General features: G+C 38.3%; 1 protein-coding gene across 4 annotated transcripts in view; it reads right to left on the reverse strand.

Moving 5' to 3' along the window:
- The window catches only part of YTHDC2 (YTH domain containing 2), a 41,136-nt gene continuing 31,965 nt past the window's right edge, over window positions 11,246-20,416 (reverse strand). For 2 of the 4 annotated variants that reach the window (XM_021380757.1, XM_021380756.1), the window contains 6 exons: window positions 19,760-20,043; window positions 19,148-19,325; window positions 17,905-18,108; window positions 13,859-14,041; window positions 12,288-12,382; window positions 11,246-12,147 (listed from right to left, as the gene is read on the reverse strand). In XM_021380757.1, coding sequence (XP_021236432.1) covers window positions 12,293-12,382; window positions 13,859-14,041; window positions 17,905-18,108; window positions 19,148-19,325; window positions 19,760-20,043 — 939 coding nt within the window. In that variant the 3' untranslated portion in view covers window positions 11,246-12,147; window positions 12,288-12,292. Of the gene's footprint in view, window positions 12,148-12,287; window positions 12,383-13,858; window positions 14,042-17,904; window positions 18,109-19,147; window positions 19,326-19,759; window positions 20,044-20,416 lie in introns of those variants that run through there. The other 2 variants (XM_021380759.1, XM_021380758.1) reach the window with 2 other exon arrangements.

Here is a 20,416-nt window from a genome sequence, read left to right on the forward strand (position 1 = left end):
AGGAATGAATCCAGGGTCATGTAACATTTCCACTACAGCGCATTCTCTCAAATATTGGATGCCTTTTTCCATAGTAGTCCATTTCTTTGCCTCAGGCATCAGATCATTGTTGCCCGCATTCTCCACTAGGTATGTCCACTACATGATGTTATGATGTGGAATACCAATAACCGAAAATCACAAAACCATGACATTGACAAAGATACTTTCAGAGTTTCACTCAAGTGAAAAATGTCACTGTCCTATTTTTATTAGGACTTCTACATGTCTGGGAGCTGGCTGCTAAGTTTTCTTCTTACCTTGTTCAGTGTTAATATTTGTATAATAAAGGCATAACGAAATAAGTAACCACTAGTTCAACAAAAAGATGAATGCACTTTCAGAAAGCCTAGTGCAAAAGGTAGATATGTATGAGACCATACTTCCTCTGTATGAAGTCAAGTGGCTATTACACATTGTACAGGCAGCACTGAGTGTCTTCTGCTGTAGTCATAGAATCATAGAATGGTTTGGGTTGGGAGGGACCCTTAAGATCATCTTGTTGCAACCCCCCTGCTATAGGCAAGGACACCTCCATCTAGACCAGGTTGCTCAAAGCCCCATCCAGCCTGGCCTTGAAGGTCCATTGACTAGAAATGGAAATATCTCTTAGTGGAATTGCAAGCAGCAAATTACGTTCTATGTGGAAACAGAAACACAGTCCTGCTAACAAATATGTGACAAACACTGCTAGTGCTTTCTCTTTATTCAAATAAAATTAAAAATTCAAGTGCAGAGAATATGTAAATTAGGAGAAATTAGCTGCCATGGTCAAATCTGTCCAGAATGAAGCAACAGCACTGTGATGTGCCCAAGACACTGGATGAATGAATATGGATGCTCCTTTTTCAGGAAAATTAACCGACAGTTGTTTAATTGGTAATATGTTGTAACAACTGTTTTGGGACTTTTTTGACATCCATGTTGATTCAGAAATATTGAAGAATTTATTAACACTCAAACCAAGAAAGAATGGGATTCTTAAGTTCTTGAGGTTTTGTTTGTTTGGTTTTTTTTTGGTGTTGCGTGTACTAGTCATTGCCCTGAGATACCAGCACCATTTCAGGAGTGCTTGTCAGCTCTTGTCATCTACAGCTTGTTGACTGCAGATGAAAAAGAGAAGTGTTTTCTAAGTTAGATTACAGTTTTATCTGTGTCCAGTTGAAGAGTGCCATTCCACACAAATGAACAGTTGTTAGCCACCTGCTGAACAACCATTCAGATTATGGTCTTTTTTAGTTTTATTTTCATGTGTTCTCTTTTTATTTGCACCCATTGTATCTCCTGTCTCTTAATAAGTAGTAGCTGGTACATCATGTGCCTTGTCTCTTTTAACGCTATACTTTGCCTTCATCCAAGGCTATTCAGAACAAGAAGGCTCGCTTTCCTCAAACTGTTCATTCAATGCATGTATCTTCTGAACTCTTTTCCACCTCATCTAATAATTTATTTGCCCACAGATTTTCCATGTGATACTGTATGTTCTTATGAAGCACCATATGCCACTGGCATTTCACTTATGAAAAAATGTGTATCTTCTCAGACTTCCACTTACAAGATAGTGACAGGTGTTTTTGGACATGTCACCTTGAGTATGTTCTGTTTTAGCATTTTTCATGTTAAAGGATGTAGTGTAAGAAAAGACTCCTGTAGTACAACATTTTGTACTTCTCACATCTGTTAAAAGTTTTAATGAATACCAAACTTTCTGCTATTCTTTACAAAGTTTTTGCATGCCATCTTTACTCAATACAGTGTTTTACTGAAGCTGAAATGTCAAGGCACTATAAGGAAGCTTGATTTGCCAAATTGACACCACTGATTTCCTTACATATAGTTAAGTATTCTGTTGTAAGACCAGAAAAATTGAGAAGAAAATTACTATTTTCATTTTAAATTCTCAAACTGTAACGAGTGGCCTTGTTTTTTGAATGACTTCTTGAACGAAGTCTGTCATACCAATAAACTCAGCAACTTCTGAAGTGGCAACGTTTTCTCCTTTCCATCAGCTGAAAATATTTTTAAAAATAAGATAGATATTACCTAATAATTTTTTATTCTTTAGATGGCTATATGCAATGGAGCACTACTTTTGATGTGGGCTACTGTCATACTTAACTGAAGAATGCAGACAGATAGAACTCTTTCTTATTTAGTGCTTTCTCCCTTGAGACCTCAACCCTAGAAGAAAAGAAAGCGCCCTTTGACTCAGGTTTTTTGTTTTTTTTTTATTCTGCTGCTTGGGCGTTAACTGTGAATTTCAGATTAGGTCTTTCAGCTTCCTGTTAAAATAAAATTCATCATGTTCAACCCTGACCTGAGTCATCCAGTCCAGCATAAACGTGATTTCTTTCAGGCTCATTGGATTTACTGCTAAGACTGTAACAAAACTAAAAGTGCCCCCCACTCAATCAGTAAAGTATGAGGAAAACCCAGATCAGAAGCCATGGTGGAACATTTGATGGTGTGCCTGTGTTTCTGAATACCAAGTAGTACTTGGAGTCTGCAGAATTTCCCTACTGGACATCACTCCTTGCAGCTCATTAAGTCCCAGGTATATCAAGGTCAAAACCCCCACTGACATTACTGGAATTGACTCAGAATATTCTTTTTTATAACTTTTTATTGTTCTGTGATAGGTACTGGCTTATTTCCAAATCTGCTTCTGAGGTTAAAAGACATTTCCAGCTTCTAAAGATTTTGATTGTTCTTTTCCTTCAACATATTTCTTTGGTGTTACATAGATGCCTCTTATATTAAGTCTTCTTTATTGGTTTGAATTCTAGATGTGGACAGTGGAATGAAAGCTCATAGGACAGTTCAAAAGAGGAGCTTAAGTCACAGGGAATAGGATGCATAATGTATGTATGAAAAGAAAAATCAAACCACATCAGCCGTTTTTGTCAGATGATTTTCTATTCCAGTCTGGGAATTTACTGTCATTGCAGTCTCACTTCACATCAAGTGGTGGCTTCAGAATTACTTAAAAATTACATAGAACAGCCTGCACAGTTTTTTTCTAGTTTGTCATGAAATTAATAAATCCTATTCTTTATATGGGAACTTCAGTAGTAGAGAGTACTGTCACTTTCTACATAGGAATTTGGAGATTCTGTGCTACTCTGGGTACTCAGTAGTTGAATCTGCTTTGGTCACTACATATAAGAAAATGAAAAATATTACCCGTAATTTGAAGTGGTACTATTCTTCCATGTAATTATAAATTTGACAATTAGAAACCATCTGCATATACCAGGTCTTGCAAAACATCTAGAAATTATTGTATCCATTCTATCTGGGGAAAAAAGTCAGTAAGAAATACCATTTGTTCAAGAATATGAACAAATGAAAACAAGTTTTGCAGATAAGAAAAAGCATTCTGAGCTCCAAATGTTATATTATTCTATTACTGGATATTTGTACATTAAGATATTTTGTCAATATTTGAATATTTTACTTGATATATTGTCTACAGATCCATATTTATGTAATTTATCCTGCATCATTTTCAAGTTCAAAGTGTAGAGTGAGAAATCTATGGCACAGCGAACAGGGAGCCAATCCCTGGCCCCAATTATTACCACCATTTAAATTGAATTATCTGTTAATTAATATATCTATTACTACATAATATATCTATTACTAATATTTCTCCTTACCTATGGGTGTTTTCTTGCACCTTTCATGTTCTTCCTCTTCTTTTGAGACATCATATTTCAACAACTCACAAGAATGTAGGAACTACATTTAAAGTAATAAAAAGTACATATGCATGTTTAAAAACCTCCCTGTCTTACTCACTTTACTGTGAGAATGATAAAATATTACACTAAATTGATGATTAGTACCTTATCAACTTTAGAATATTTGGATCAATATAAAATACACTGAAATACACTGCTGATATTCTAAAAAAACAATTGTCAGCAAGTGTCCTTACCATGTCACAGAGTTATCTCTAGATCTGCATGTCCATGACAGGGGAACAGCAAGCCCACAGGCCCACTGGTCTGAAAAAGGGAGGGAGGGCAGGTTGTTACCAGTTTACGGACCAGTTCAGCCCGGTTAGGTGACAAATGGGGCAGGGGACCTGCAGACCCATGCCCTTTGAAAGGGGAAAGGGGAAAAGGAGGAAGGGTAGAGAAATGGGAGATGGGCCTAAAAACAGAACAGCAGCAGTGATCTGAGGAGGAAGGTTAATTTACTAAATATGATATTGGAATGCAAGGTAACACAATATAATACAATCTGATTAGAAATGAAGCTAATAAATAAAATAAGAGAGAGAGAGAGTGCCCGAAACCGACAGCCTTACTTCAAGAACTGAAGGCATAACGGTGGGGGAACACGCACTCCCAGCCAGCTCAAAAGAGAGCGTCCCGTGACTCGCGAGGAGTTTCATCTTTCCCTCTGAACGCAAAGTCCTCCAGGGAATGTAGTTGTTCTCTTCTGAGAACCAGGTACCTGGAAATCTGCAGTCCACAGAACTGAAGCATTAACTCTTTAACTCCCAGTGCACTACATGATGTTATGATGTGGAATACTGATACTCATAAAACCATGACAGTAAGCAACACAGAGTACAGACAAGATGTTTCTCTCCTTTGATAATAAAAAGAAATCCATTGTTTTAGGGTATTAGAGTAGACTGAAACAATTTATGTAAATTAAAATAACACAATCTGAATTTTGCTTAAAATCAACCTTTCTCTTCTAAGTAGAGACTTAACACTACTGGAATAAAATCAAGAAGATTTTCTGATTAAAAAATACAAACTAAATTTACAGATATCTTAGAAGTTACTTCAGGCAGATCAGAGTGGAAAGTTACAGCTCAATGGTTTCATTTAGGTTTCCTGCCTTCATACCCTGTCCCACAATCAGATTTCTAAAAGATCAAAAGCACTGTGGAGTTACTGTTATGGCCACAAGAAGGAATTTTCAGCATCTGGGATTAAACACAGAAATAATTTGGAAAGCATTAATCTGTTTTTGATGTTAACTGATCTGAATCCTTAGTAATCTTTGTGCCCTCACAGCCCAGAAATCCAACCGTATCCTGGGCTGCATCAAAAGTAGCGTGGCCAGCAGGGCGAGGGAGGTGATCCTGCCCCTGTACTCCGTGCTGGTGGGACCTCATCTGGAGTACTGTGTCCAGACAGGGAGTCCTCAGTACAGGAGAGACATAGACCTGCTTGAGCATGTCCAGAGAAGGGCCACAGAAATGATCCACAAGATGGAACATCTTCCCTGTGAGGACAGGCTGAGAGAGCCGAGGCTGTTCAGCGTGGGGAAGAGAAAGCTGCAGGGAGACCTTGTAGTGACATTTCGGTACCTAAAGGGCGGCTATAAGAAAGAAGGGGGCAGACTCTTTAGCAGGGCCTATTGTGATAAGACAGGGGGAAATGGTTTCAAACTAAAAGAGGAGAGATTTAGGCTGGATAAAAGGAAGTTTTTTTTTTTTACAGTAAGGGTGGTGAGGCACTGGAACAGGTTGTACAGAGAGGTGGTGGATGCCCCATACCTGGAGACATTCAAGGTCATGCTGGATGGGGTTCTGAGCAACCTGATCAAGCTGCGGATGTCCCTGTTCATTGCAGGGGAATTGGACTAGGTGACTTTTGAGGATCTTGTCTCAAATGAGTCTATGATTCAATTTAGTATTTTGTATTTAGCTCTAGCATGAACAGTAGTGTACTTAATAAGTTCCATTTCACATAGAACAGAAATTCTTTCCTGAACCAACTACATACATAACATCTTCCCTTAGGAAGCACCTGTGACACATTATGGTCAGTTCCATACATGGTGACACTTGGTAGAAAATTTTACAAGCCTGTCATGTTGCCAGTTATGTCATTATTGTGAAACATTACTCAGATGTTTCCTTAAGTAAATGCTTTCTGTGCTGGGCTGGACTGCTCAGCTACCTGTGTGTAAACTTGTAGTCAAGAGTCTGCCTATGAAAAAAGCCCTCACTTGTTTCCATTTTGGTATGATTTTAAACTTAAAAAAAATGTGATATTTTATTTCAAAATAATGTAGAGATGATTTCAAAATGGAAAGTTGAAATAGTCTACGTAAGAACTATACTGAAATGTTTAAACTGAATTAAAGTCTTTTAATGATTTCACCAAATATCAAAATACAATCATATTGTGAATTCCTAAGTGACAATTTCATTTCATCCAGAATCACGTGTTTGATAAATACTTTTTGCCACACTAAGAACAGTGATCATGCAGACTCCATTTGTTAAGTCAGGTGCGGAGACTTCTCTGCTTCAATTTAACTAGCTCTTCTTTTGTCATTGTAAAGGTAAACCTGAAAGGACAGCATGGCACATGATGTGGTTGAATTCCATTACGAACAAGTTGGTGGGCTGGTTGGGAGATCCACTTTGTACTGAATATTGGCTCTTCTTTAGCACTTAGTATTCAGGAGGAAATAATGTTGTTTTGTGTTTTTTTTTCTCCTCAAAATAGCTGATGTAACTCTAGGACTTGGAGTAAATTTCAGAAGCTTCATATATTATAAATCAAGGAGGAAATATTATACTTACCTTGTTTCATCCTTGCATTATTTTGAATTTTGAAACACCTTTAAAGTTGTGTGGTTCCCTATTCCTTGGCATACATTCAGTTTTCTTTGTTGGCCTCATTTGGGATACTACGTTCAACGTATTTTTTCTGATAGGTACTTGGATGTTTCCTGTAGACATGTTCTAGACTCAAAGGTGGTTCTAGTCGGAGGGTCCTCATCTGGGTAAGCCCTAGTCCTGGGCCACACCAGGTCTGCTGTGCTCTGCATGCCACAGCACAATGTCCAAGTGAAGCGTAGCTGCTGGCCTTATTAGCACATACAGGTTTCTGTCACTGTGGAGGAATTTTTGTGGTACACAATTGTTCATGTTTTACACATTGGTAAGATACTTGATCCTGACATGACTCTGTGTCTGCACAGATCCATTTCTGTTGGCATCTTCAGCTTCCTTAACCAGACCAACATTCTGTTTTTCCTTCTTTTTACCAATTGCCTCTCTGTTAAATTCTTGTTATTGAGCCAAAGAAAGAAAGTTCTTCCCGTCTTTTCATGCAGGACAGACCTTTACACAACCAGTTTTGTCCAGATAATTATTCCTTTGTTTGATCTGCAGACTACTGACATAATATTTGCACAGCCCTGAGTTCTGCCAACAGCTTTCTGAGATTGTTCCCTCCTATGCCTTTTTGTCTTTGACCTCTCTCCTACATCAGACCACACAGTAATAATACTCTGTTCAAATCAGCTCATGAATTCACTCAGATGCTGTTTCATTGCTAGTTCTTCTGCCAATCTCTGACCAATCCAGTTGGAGAGCATTTGAAACTTGTGCTTGTACATTATGTTTTTCTGTGGTAGGCAGGAATCTTTGTCAGCTCCCTTCAGTAACTTCCTAAATCCCAAGTATAAAATTAAGAAATCTAACCAATCTTAGTCATTTTCTACCATTATCTTTAAACAAGCATTGCAACACAACTACTTTTAGGCTTACGGGTTTGCTTTTCTGCTGCTGCTATTCCCAGTGACAGAGCACTGGAGCAGGCTGTCTGGAGGTGGTGGAGTCTCTTTCTCTGGAGATATTCAAAATTTGCCTGGATGTGATCCTGTGTGATGTACTCTGAGTGACCCTGATTGACCAGCGGGGTGCACTAGATGACCTCCAGAGGTTCCTTCCAACCTTAGTCATTCTCTCTGTATGTATCTTACTTTTGTCCTAAAAAAATAATTATCAGCTACAAAATACTGTTAGAGTGGCCTTCCTGTAATAAGTAACTACTTTGCAATACTGCATTTGATCTGGCTCGCACTCTCACCTGATCAATGAGTCCAAAAATTGTTCTGCTCCTTCCAGTTCTTCCTTACGGACCTGACACTTGCCTGCCATTTGGATGAAGAACTAACAGGGTTGGCTGTACAGAAGAAATAAGGCCACTGCATGGGAATAATTGTCCCATCTTGCCAGGCTTGTAGCTATGTGACTCCCTTACACACAGATTCTCGATTGCTATTGTAGAAGCACAAGGAGCACAAGGCCCAAAATTTGTATCCCTACCAAACAATAAAAATATTGTATCACTGAGAAATAAATAAATCTGTATCACTTAGAATATATAGATTTGCCGTATTTTAAAACTGCAGTATAAACAAGAACTTACACTGGTCTGGTTAGAAAGGCAACCACAGATTTCCCCTATATACAAAAAAATGGTCACATTACATTTTTTCTACCAGCACTGGAAAACCAGCTTGCAGAGAAATGCTTCTTCAAAACTCACAAGTAGCTTCTACTTGATGAAACCAGACATTAACACTGGAAGTAATGATTTCAATCTATTTTTTCTTCCATTGCTGCTGTTAAAAGTGAAGTTACCATGCTCTTAATGATAAATTCAGCTGTTTAAATAATTTGTAAGTTATTTCGAGGAAGATCTTCATTTTAGATGTGTCTAGCACAACGGAGCCTTGCTTCTTGTGTTTCTCAGTAATAACTAAAAACATACCTAAGAAGCAGTAGGAGAGAATCTTACAGTAGTCTCAAGGTACTAGGAGTAGGTCAAAGACCAACTATTTTGTTTCTGTCAAGATGGTCACTAGTGCTTGGGATGGCTGAGAGGGCAGCTTGCAGCCTTCTTCACTTGTGTGAACTGGGAAAGAAGGGAAATTACCTTCCCTTCCTTTTTGTATCACGGATCTAATTCTGTAGCTGTTACCCAAATACACAACCCGAAAAGCCCCTAGGGACATTTAGTTAACTTTATTCTGAAGGTCAGTTAAAATGTTAATGATGCTTTTGAAATTATTTTTTTTTTTAAATCAAAGCCTAAAAAAATAAAGCCTGCCCTCTCAGAATCCTCTTATGGATGCTCTTTCAGACTTTTGGTGTATGCTATAAAATTGTATATTTGGATTTTGAATACAAAGAGAAAGTGAACCTTCCAGTTGTCAGAGAAGTTGTGTCTAGGTAAGCCAATTGGGAGAAATGGAAACAAGATGCTGATAAAGTATGCCTACAGGTTGTTTACTTGGTGATGCATAATTGTTTATCTCAGTACCCTATCAAATACTTGGACAGTTTCAGTTTTAAGCCTTTTATTATACCAATGAACTCCACATATTTTTGATATTTTACTATTCAAATATAAACATGCCTGTCTCTTTCTCATTTTAGCCCAAAGATGTAAATATATATACATGTACATACTGACAACAGGGAAGGGGCAGCGCTGAGCTCTGCTCTCTGGTGACAGCGACAGGATCCAACGGAACAGCATGGAGCTGCATCAAGGGAGGGTCATGGGGGCGTTAGGGAAAGGTTCTTCAGCAGAGGGCGGTGGGCACAGAACTGGCTGCCCAGGGCAGCAGGCAAGGTCCCAGGTGGCATGAGTGATGAGAGTATTTGGACACTGCTCTCTGATACAGGGAGTGGGTGGCACTGCATGGAGCCAGGAGTTGATGATCTTTGTGGGTACCTTCCCTCTCGGGGTATTTTGATTCTATGACTCACACAAAAATAATCTGAGCCCAATTGTTGAACGGCACAACACAGAAACATCTGTAGAACTACCAAGAAATAGCTGTTCAATTCAGATGAAAAAGGGACTGGCAAGCTGCAGGAACTACCAGTTAATTCTCCCTTGAAAAGGCAGTCTCAAAGTCACTATGATGCTCTGACATAAATGAGGGGCAGAGAGCAGCCCTCGTATGAGGAAATGCTGAGGGACCTGGGACTCTTCAACCTTGAGAAGACTGAGAGGGGATCTTACCAATGCTTACAGATATCTACCATGCAGTTATCAAGAGGAGGGGAGAGGGCTCTGTCACAGTACACCACTGAAAAGAACAAGGGGTAATAGGCACAAACTAGAACCCAGGAAGTTCCATACTAACATAGGGAAGAGCTTTACAGCGAGTGACAGAGCACTGGAACAGGCTGCCCAGAGTGGCTGTGTAGTGTCCTTCTCCAGAGATATTCAAGATCCATCTTGACACTTCATCGTGCAACCTGCCTTAAGGAACCTGCTTTAGTGGGGGATGGGACTAGATGATCTCCAGTAGTCCTTTCCAACCCCTACAATCCTGTGATTCTGTGACATGCTTACTATTAGAGAGGTGTGCACTGAGCTTACAACTATAGAGATCAGAAGTAAACTTTATTAAAAATTAGTGAAAGTATCTGCATACAGAGGACTTTTCAAGGCTTCAGTTGCTTCCAGACAAGATCCTAAGATTTGTTCTCTAACCATTACTCATCTCTGGTACGGTCTTCCCCAAGTACCAATTTTATTTGGATGAACAAAATACTTGCCAGCCTTTCTAGAATTTAAGTCATATCTCTCTTCTAAATAGTAATTATTAATGATACAATCAGCCACACTTACAGCTCAGAAAAGCAGCTATGAATTCCTACTTCTCTATTTGGCTAATGTTTAAAGAAATTTTGTATGTTTATCCTATTCAACACAACAGGGAACCCACAACAAAGGACGTTAAGTAGGAAAAACAAAAAAAAAAAAATACCATCACTATAGGCTGGGACTGTAACACTTTAAGGCAGCCCTGCCAAGTCCCAGGATTATGGTAACATATACCAGACAAATCTTTAGGGATAAACAATTATCTCTAAATAATGGTACAAGAATAAATACACATTAGTAGTAAAATTATCTATATCCTAAAGACAGGGAAGTGCAGTGATTCACTAAGACTGGGCTAGTTCTAAAACCTGTGCACATGAAGACTTGCATGACCATGGGTATCAGGCAGGCAGGAAGCAGAAAATGGCCTCTTCTCTGGACAAGTGACTTCCAAACAAATGTCAAACTCACTGGCCAGACTGTCATTTTTAATGTCACACCATGGCTTGTTGACCAGTCACATCCCAGTCCTGATACCCATCCAGTTCTAACCCTGGTGTAAACACTGTACAAGGCAATACAAGTCCACCTTGTTTTGCATGCTACAGCCCAGCAATACTGGAGAATGTGACACTAGCCTTACATCTTCATTGTATACATGGTCTCCAGAAATACCCTGTCAGGCAATACTAGCTTTATAAGGATCCGGTTAGACTTGCGCAGTCAAAACCAATTGGGTATGCATGGCAGTCACTACACAGCATGCAAGAATGAACGGAGTACTCTGTACTCTGTATGAACACACTTAGTAGAAATCAAGAAAAGGCTCTGTGTTTATTTTAAGATCAACTACAAACATTGTGCTGACAGCGAACAGACTGAATTTATTCCAATCTTACAAAACAAGAAGTTAACCTGTAAAGAGAAGCTCAGTAAAAAAAGAAAGCTATACTGGCAATTATTATTATTATTATTATTATTTTAAGTGAACCAAAATCATCTTCTAAGAATGCCCACATTAGTGTCCTATTAGAATTTCATTTAATACCATGCAACTGACACTTACTAAACTACACTCATCTTTAAAAGGTGTAAAACAACAGAGAGCAGACACTGAACAAGTCCACTCTCAAAGGAGTCTCACACTCTCTTTTATCTACATATTAAAATGAACTTTGACACTCTCCAACTGCTCAAGCGTTTGTCTGAATACATATCCATTTCTCACATTGAATTTCAACTAACACTTAACAGAATCTTTTATTCATTTTAGTAAATGAGATTTATTTCATTTCAGCAGCCTGAAAGACTAATTAATATTACACTGGTTTCTTTACCACTTATGTTGGAAAAGCTTTGAATGTAACTGTGTATTGAACAGCTTAAATTGTACTTGCTGTGCTATCTAAAACCCAGTGCATGGTGCACTGTTTCAAAGTTAGTTTTGAATTTAACCATATTTCTGAAAATCAACTGCATACTGAATATCTTACTTTATTCTACAGTAACTCACTTGAAACCAGGCTGGTGAACAACATTATGATTTTTGTTAACACATGAAAAATATTAAAACCAACTTTATTTCCATTTATTGTTCCACTGTTAGCTGCACAGCATCACTAACACTTTTGGAGTTTGTTGCACCATCTTCTTCCTCATCATTATATTGTAGGTGCATTGCTGGTTCTAAGTAATGTTTTGGCAACCAGGGCTGGAAAAAAAGCAAGAGAAGATAATGTTTACTAACTACTTATTTCTTAACAAGCTGCAAAGACAAATGCTATAAAGATATATATTGTAAAGATAGCTTTTCCTCTATCACAAAAAGTAAATAATACATGAAATACCGACTTTTATTACTTTACACTGTCAGTCGAGGTTTTTCCTGCTGAAGGAGTATGATCCCAGAGCTGTAGCAACTGCTCTCCAATTTGCGGTTCTAGCTCCTAGAAATAAGCAGAGAATTAGAGAAGTCTGTACTGTGTTGAACATAAAGAAACTACCCGTAATAAGACAGATAAAGGTGATTACTTTTAGTTCTTCTGAAAGACAAGAGACATATTGAGACATATATTAGAACTCCTTGCACAAGTTTTTTGTTTGTTTTAAATAGCGCTGAAAGAAGATAGAAGGTCAGCCCAGCTTGTTTGAGCTTCTTTCCATCCACAGTATAGTAGTCAGATTGAACAAGATAATTCTAACTGAAGAGACAACCACTATACACAGGAACATATGAATCACATACCTTGCACCTTTCTGAAGCTAGAGATTATTAATCTCTATATTTTAAGTTTAATTCAGTAAAGTGCGATGGTAAACAAGTAATAGGGTGGCTCTTTGTAGAATCATGGACATAAACAGAGATCAGTTGTGTAAAGACTTACACAAGACTCTTAAGACTCTTTAGGTCTGAAGAACTATTTGCAGCAGAAGTGCAGTTACAATCCAACACCATCACGTGCTTCTGGTGTGTTACTTTCCTCATTCTTACTAACTAGAGAGATGTTGTGAAGCAGCATGATGATAAAAGAAGTTAATAATCAGAATATATTTATCAAAGAGATTTTTTCTACCTTTTTGGAGAGGACTAGGGAGGACACAAACTACCAGAGAACTTGCATCTGTTCTCTTCCAGCTTTCTGAAGCTCCTTTTGGCTTTAACAGACTGGAGAAGTATCCTAAATTTTATTCTGTCTCAAGATTTGCTTTTGTTTTCAGTGGAAACTCAAAGTTACAGTTCTGAACACTTAGTTGGAGACAATCTTGGAAAAAAGTTTGAAGAGCTCCAGAAGCAGAATTACAAATTCTTAAGAGCTTTTATTTTTGGAACCATCCAGCTTTACTTTTTTGAATGAAAATGAAATGAATCAAAGCAAGAAACTGCACTGATTTTACTAGAGTGTTTGAACCTAATGAAAACCAAACAATATTTCAGAAAAGCTGTTCTAGCTCAAATCTAGAGGTTATGTCACTTTCCAAGAATGGATTAATATACAAAGACTCTGTATACTAACAGCTATTACAGATAAATTTTGAGATCTAAATTGTAACAGTAGATATGGAATAGGAAGGAATAAGGTCATTTTACAAAGACTTTCTATGTGTAGTATACAATTTTGTTAAAAGCATAAATACGCTCATACTGAAGCGATAATGACTCATACACTTTACCTACTGCTCTGAAGGTGCAGTGCAAAATTCTTCTAAATAAGGCTTCACCTGCCATATATACTTTTTTTGTTTTACACTAAAATACCCATTAATCCAATAGTAATACATTAGCATAATGGGCAGCATGCATCGATAAACTGAAATTCAGACTAACAGACATATGAAGACAGCTGAGAGACATGAATTCTAATGAAGGTGAAATAAGAACAGTTCCATCAAGTAAAGGAGACTCTACATGACAGTAACATTACCTGGCCATCTCTGCTTATCTGTACTTTCTTATTGTCGTTCCAAGGGTTGAGCAAATGGTGTGTAAACTGGAAAGGAATGCTTTCTTTTCGGATCCACTCCACCTTAAATACACCTCCCAAACCAGCAGATCCCCAGCACTGACTTTGCTCACATCCTATCTCTGAAGACATTCTAGCAAATCCCTAGAACAAAAATTGAAACATGAAAGAAAAAACACAGTTGAAGAACATCTACTTACTGGAATAACAATTGCACTGGAGACTAAATATTCAAATTAGTTTTAGAGTGATTCTCACACTCTCCCTCAAGAAGCTGTATGTTTAAAAATGTTAACATCTAGAGAATTAAAACTATCTTTCATTTCTCCTCTTCAAAGATGCTTTCTAAAATCTGACCACTGAGAATTCTATTAATCATTACTCATGATCACCACTGAAAGACTCAGTTTTGTAAAAAGTATTAAATATGTTGTAAAAGCACTTATGCATAAGTATGTATATATTGTATTATATAACAGTCCATTAGCTATTCTGTTAGTTGTAGATGTTTTTGCATTTTCATTCCCATATTCTCTGTTAAATTTCCACATAGAATTAATAGAAGATAGCTGTTTGTCAAAGACAGAAGAAGTCAGAGTTGCCTTGGTTTTCTTTTTCTCCAAAGAAGTGGAAATAAATTCCAAAAAAGAAAGAAGAAAAGCATTCAGATTGGACAAGAAAGAAAACAAATTCAAGATTTCTTCCAAGATATTTAAGCAGGACACCCCTACTTATCTCCCTCCTCTGACAACAAAAAATCAAAACAAAGAAACACACCCAGCTCATCCAACTATTCTGGCATCTTTTCTGCAAGTCATGATGCTCTACTCTTCTTGGACTCCTGAGTTACCAGCACACCCCACTGTTTTAAGACACTGAATTGGATTTATGTGGCAAGGTTTTGGTAGCAGGGGTCTGCATGGGAGCTTTTCCAAGCAAAGCCCAGCAGTGCCCCATGTCAGAGCAGAACAAGCTCCAGCTACTCCAAAAGGGACACGCTGCTGCCAGAGCTGAGCTATGGGAGACACTAGCTGTGCTCTGGGAGGATCAGATGTAAGAGAAGGAAAACTGCTGCACAAGAGCAGCTGGGAGAAAGGAGTGAGAAATGGGTGAGCAGTGGCCCTGCAGGCACCTAGGTCAGTGCAGGAGGAGGGCAGGAGGAGCTCCAGGTGCAGAAGCTCCCTGAAGCCTAGGAGAGGCCCATGAAGCAGATTCATAGAGGTTCAAAAGGACTTCTGGAGATCATTTAGTCCAACTCTCCTGCTAAAGAAGATCCCCTAGAGTAGGTTACATAGGAAAGCATCCAGGCAGGTTTCGAACATCCCCAGAGAAGACTGCTCAACCTCTCTGGACAGCTCATTCTAGTGCTCTGTCACCCTCAAAGTGTAGAAGCTTTTTCTCACATTCAGATGGAATTTCCTGTGTTCCAGCTTGTGTCCGTCACCCCTTGCCCTGTCATCGGGCACCAACAAAAAGAGCCTGTCCCCCATCTACTTGACACCCACACTTTAGATATTTTGAAGTACTGGTAAGATCCCTCCTTAGTCTTCTCTAAGCTGGTGTCTTAGGTCTCTCAGTCTTTCCTCATGTGAGAGATGCTCCAGGCCCCTCATCATCTTTACAGCCATTCGACACTCTCTAGAAGTTCCCAGCCTTTCTGGAACCAAGGAGCCCAGAAGTGGACACAGTACCCCAGATGTAACAAAAATGTAGGACTTGGCACTTGATCTTGTTACAAAGTCATACAGCTGGCCTCAGTCCTGGTCAAGTGAGACCTGCCTTTCATGAACACATGCTGTCTAGGCCTGATCCCCTGCTCATCCTCCATATGTTATGTGATTGCACTCAAGATTATCTGCTCCATGACCTTCCCCAGTACAGAGGTCAAGCTGACAGGCCGGTAGTTTCCCAGCTCCTCCTCCTTGCCCCTTTTTGAAAGTGAACTGACATTGGCTTTCTTCCATCCCACAGACACCTCTCCCATTGTCCATGACCTTTCAAACATGATTCAGAGTGGCTGGGCAATCCCTGCTGCCAGCTGACTTAGAACTCATGGGTGCATCCCATTGGGACGCATGGATTTGTGCATATTGAGTTTCCCTCAATGATCTCTGTCCAGAACCTCTTTGACAAAGGGGAATTCCTGGAATTCCTCCTTTCTCCAGACTCTCTCTCTCAGCTCCATGGCCTATGAATCCTGAGGAGAAGAAAAGACTGAAGCAAAGAAGGCATTCAGTAACTGCCTTATCAGTGTTCTCTGTTACCAGGGCATTGATCTTGTTCACATTTTTTCTTGTCTTCCCTCTGATATTGATATACTTAAGGAAGCCCTTCTTGTTTTCCTTGACCTCTCTCAAGAGATTTAATTCCAAGTGGGCCTTACCCTTTCTTGCTGCATCCACATATGTATCCTGACAACATTCTTATATTCCGCCCAAGTGACCAGATCCTTTTTACACATTCTGCAGATTTTTTTCTTCCACGCTGCTGCCCATGAGGCCTTATGCTGGAGCACTGCTCTCCTAAAGGATAGGCCCCATGGTAGGGATCCATGTTAGTGCAGTGCTTGGAAAGCTGCAGCCTGTGGGAAGCCTATGCAGGACCACTTCAGGAAGGACCGCATCCTGTGGGAGGAACCCCACGTAGAGCACAGGAAGGGAGTGACCCTGTACTACTCTGGGGAAGGAGGCTGATGACAGTGGATAAGGTGGAAATACATTTTTAGTTTGCTTTTAGTTCTCCCTGCACTAGTCTGTCAGTAATGGGCAATAAGTTACATTTGTTTCCCTATGCTGTCTGCTTTGCCTGTGAGCTCTTTTTCCATCAAACTCTCCTCCCCTGAGGAGGGTGAGCGACAGAGCTCTATGGTGGAGCTTCTCTACCAGCATTAAATCACCAGACACACACTTGAGACAGATTTAGCTCAAGACAGACTTAAATGGATATTAGTGGATGAATGGAAATTTTTAAAAAATGGAAAGTAAAGAAAAATTTGATGCAAGAAAACACAAATACCAATCTAAGTCTCACATTCTCAAGAATGTTCAGCATATTGTGAAAACAGGAGACAATAACATCATCAACCCACCTACACTCCAGATTTCAGCATATTTTTCTTTCCATTTCCTTTGTGGAGAGCACCAACACAACAGATAATTTTCAGTATTGTACAACATGCCGAAATTTCTTTCCAATAGTATATCTACATTTGCCAAATCACCATATGGCATCACCAAGACAGCTGCATTTATTTAGACTTGTTCATTAGACTAACTTTTATAAATAGTTTTATGTAAAATAGATAAAGTAACCTTTTGCAACCTGGTACAGTTGAGTTTAGCCCTTTCCACAACGCAGCTAACACACAGCTTCATTCAACCAGGTCAGGTCTTTAACTTCCAATCAGACATTATGTGACAAGTATCTTTCTAAACTACAATTTACAAAATAAAATATTACAGCATACTCTTTATAGGTCACAAAGGACCACATCCTCCGACCTAAAAACTAGTGAAGTCAAGACAAAGCTGTTCAAGAATCGTAACATGGCCTCCTAGTCTCCTAGGTTTTAGAAATTACGGCTAAAGCAGAATAGATTTTATTCAAGTTTGTCATAAAGACATTTATGAGTCTCCCAGACTTAGAGCTGCCACTGCATTGTAACTGCTATTCACTTACAATATTAGCTTTTGATTGCAAAGGTAACTGCAGCAATCCTTTAGCTTTGTTTTTTTGTTTTTTTGTTTACTTTTAATGGATGAATGTAGTTAATTCATTAAAAATAATCTGACAGAATATTTCTGAATGCAATTCAGTCTTTAGTATTTGAGTGACAAGGTAAGTTACCTGAGAAGACACAGAGAAAAATGAAGAACTCTTTCCTTAACCATCATATTCATTTGCTTTTACACTTTACTAACTAGAAAGTCAAAAATCCTAAGCAAAAACCTTCACACTACAGACATCTGCTGCACTCTCCTAATAATTGGTATTAAGTAAGGACTCACCTGAAAGTGTCCAGATCCTTGAACAGAAAATATTAAGTAAACCAAGCTGCTCTCCCAAAAAGCTCTATTTAGTTTCTGTTCATTACTTGGTGTAGTAGACCATATACCTTTCTCCTGAGAAATATCAAGATTTTGCAGATTGCTGCTTTTCATTATAAAGTACCGAACTGGCATACTTAGTCTTGGTGAAGGAGTTTTGGAACCCTGAAAAATTAAGTTATGATGAAGTTTTAGTTTTCAACTTTTACTACATGAAGACAAATCTTTTGACTGTATTCCTGCTCTCCATCCCAGACTGTACTACAAACATAGAACTTTGAGTTAGTTCTATATGGATTGTTTTCTAAATGCATTTCAGATTTACATTTTTGAAGCACTTTCCAAAACAATTATTTGTGAGAAGCAGCAAACAAGCAAGGCAGAATATGACTATATAGTCTAGTGACTAACTAGAATTCTTTGAAGTTCGACACACCTTGAGCATGCCCTTCTAGAAATTAATCCTTCTCAACTGCCGCCTGAAGTACTTCAGGAAACATAGTCTCTCTTTTACACTGACTAAATTTAAAAATCAATAGACTTAAAAATTACTAAACCCTCCAATGCCAATGCATCAATGCCTAGAGGAACAATAGGTTTTCTTAGTGATTGGTTTACTGTTACTTTGGCTTACTATTCAAGCACACTGGGAGAATTACTGTAGCAGCCTCAATAGAAACATGTACTGTGTTAAAGTGATTGTCATTAAAAGAGAAAACAGCAAAAATTAGGCAGGTAACAAAAAAAGCAAAAAACAAAGAGAATCAGTATCTCGATGTATGCTATTATGGAAACGGAGGCAGAATTCAAAGCAAAAACAAAGAATTCAGAATTATACTACATAATTCTTCAGATCTGTATTATGTACTGGTTCAGAAAAGAACCTAGAACATCTTCTCAGCTTATTATATATAGTCTTAAAAAAACTCTTCTGCTTTGGATAGCTTTACCTCAGCTTTCCTAGTTTGCACAGACTTGACTTCAGCAGTGTACAAATAACATTTTAACTGTATTTAACTAGCATAATGAGGATATTTCATCTAGGTTTTAAGCTCCAAGAAGAAATTAGTGTTATGCAGCTGTTAAAAATCAAAACACATTGATCTTAATTTATCCATGTAATGGACAGTAGTTGTTGAAAGGTATCAGTGAATTTACTTCTGAAATTCTATTGGTATCAGAGTGGGTAAATTATGGAAACTACCTTTCCAGACCCTGGAGAAGAAGGACTAGAAATAGGGCTAGGATAGCAACTGCTGTCTGTAGATTTCACTGATGACTGATCTGATTTGTCATCTGATGTTCGTTTGGAATGCAAAATAGTTTTTTCTTTGTATTTCCTTGGCTGATGAAATGCAGGAGGTGTAGACTTCCTTAGAACTCTAGAAGTAGAGGTAGGTATCAAAAGGTGTTAACATACAAAAGTTTGACAAGCAGTCACAGAAGTATTTGTGTATACACATCAGTGTATCACATAACTGTATGTATTACAGAAATTACAAACTATATCAAACACTTTAAATTTAAGAAATCTATACTACTCAGTATTCTAAACTGATGCATGACAAGGTCAAACTTCTCATGCTACTTCCTCCCCAAGAACTAATTGATGAACATTCTTGACTGTACTGTCATACAGCATGCATACATATGAAATAACTCTCAGTGAAATCACAGCTACAACGCAATACAGGAAAGCACCAATTCTTCCACCTATATTTCTTTTTTTTCCCCTTTTTAATCACTAGCAAAAAATCAATTGGAGCTTTTATACATGAAAGAACTCTATGTTTTCTGTAAGTTTTCAAAAGCTTACTTTTCAGCATTAGAGGTATCATCAGATAATTCATTTTCTGCTGAGCTGCTGGTTGACCTCCATGTAGGTGCTGAAGGAAGTTCATTAGAAGAAACAGGCCTTGGCCTCTGACCAACTCCTGAAGGCTGCAGCAAACCTGCAAACTGTTCTTCAGTACTTAAAACAGATATAACTGCTCTTATAGTTGTTTCATCAGCTTGAGACCATGGTTTAGAGGGAGCTCGCATACGGCGGACAAGTAAGCTATGCCACTTCAGTCTGAGTTGCATCAGCAAACCAGCAACCTGTAATGAATGTAAATTGTTAAATACTAATGAAAGTTAGATCACACAGGTATAGTCTCTCTTATCAGGCAGCATCTGGTATTCTAGAATGAACAGAGTGCAAGCCAAAGGGCAATATTAAACAACCAGTTAAGCAAGAAAAAAAGCATTTAAAGAAAGCTGCTAAGTTCCTATAAATGGAAGAAAAAAGTTGCTTTAAAGTAATTATTAGAACTCTTTATTTTAATTAGCTCTGCAAGAAATTCAAAATTATACATTAAAATTACAGAACTTCTTTTTCAGTTTTTTCTACCACGTATGTATTAAGTGTGCAGGAATACAGACTGAACAGAGAGGGAAAAAAAGCATTATGTGATTTTTAAGGAAGAGTTTT

The sequence above is a fragment of the Numida meleagris genome, chromosome Z (assembly GCF_002078875.1).
Source record: "Numida meleagris isolate 19003 breed g44 Domestic line chromosome Z, NumMel1.0, whole genome shotgun sequence".
NCBI classification, from domain to species: Eukaryota; Metazoa; Chordata; class Aves; order Galliformes; family Numididae; genus Numida; species Numida meleagris.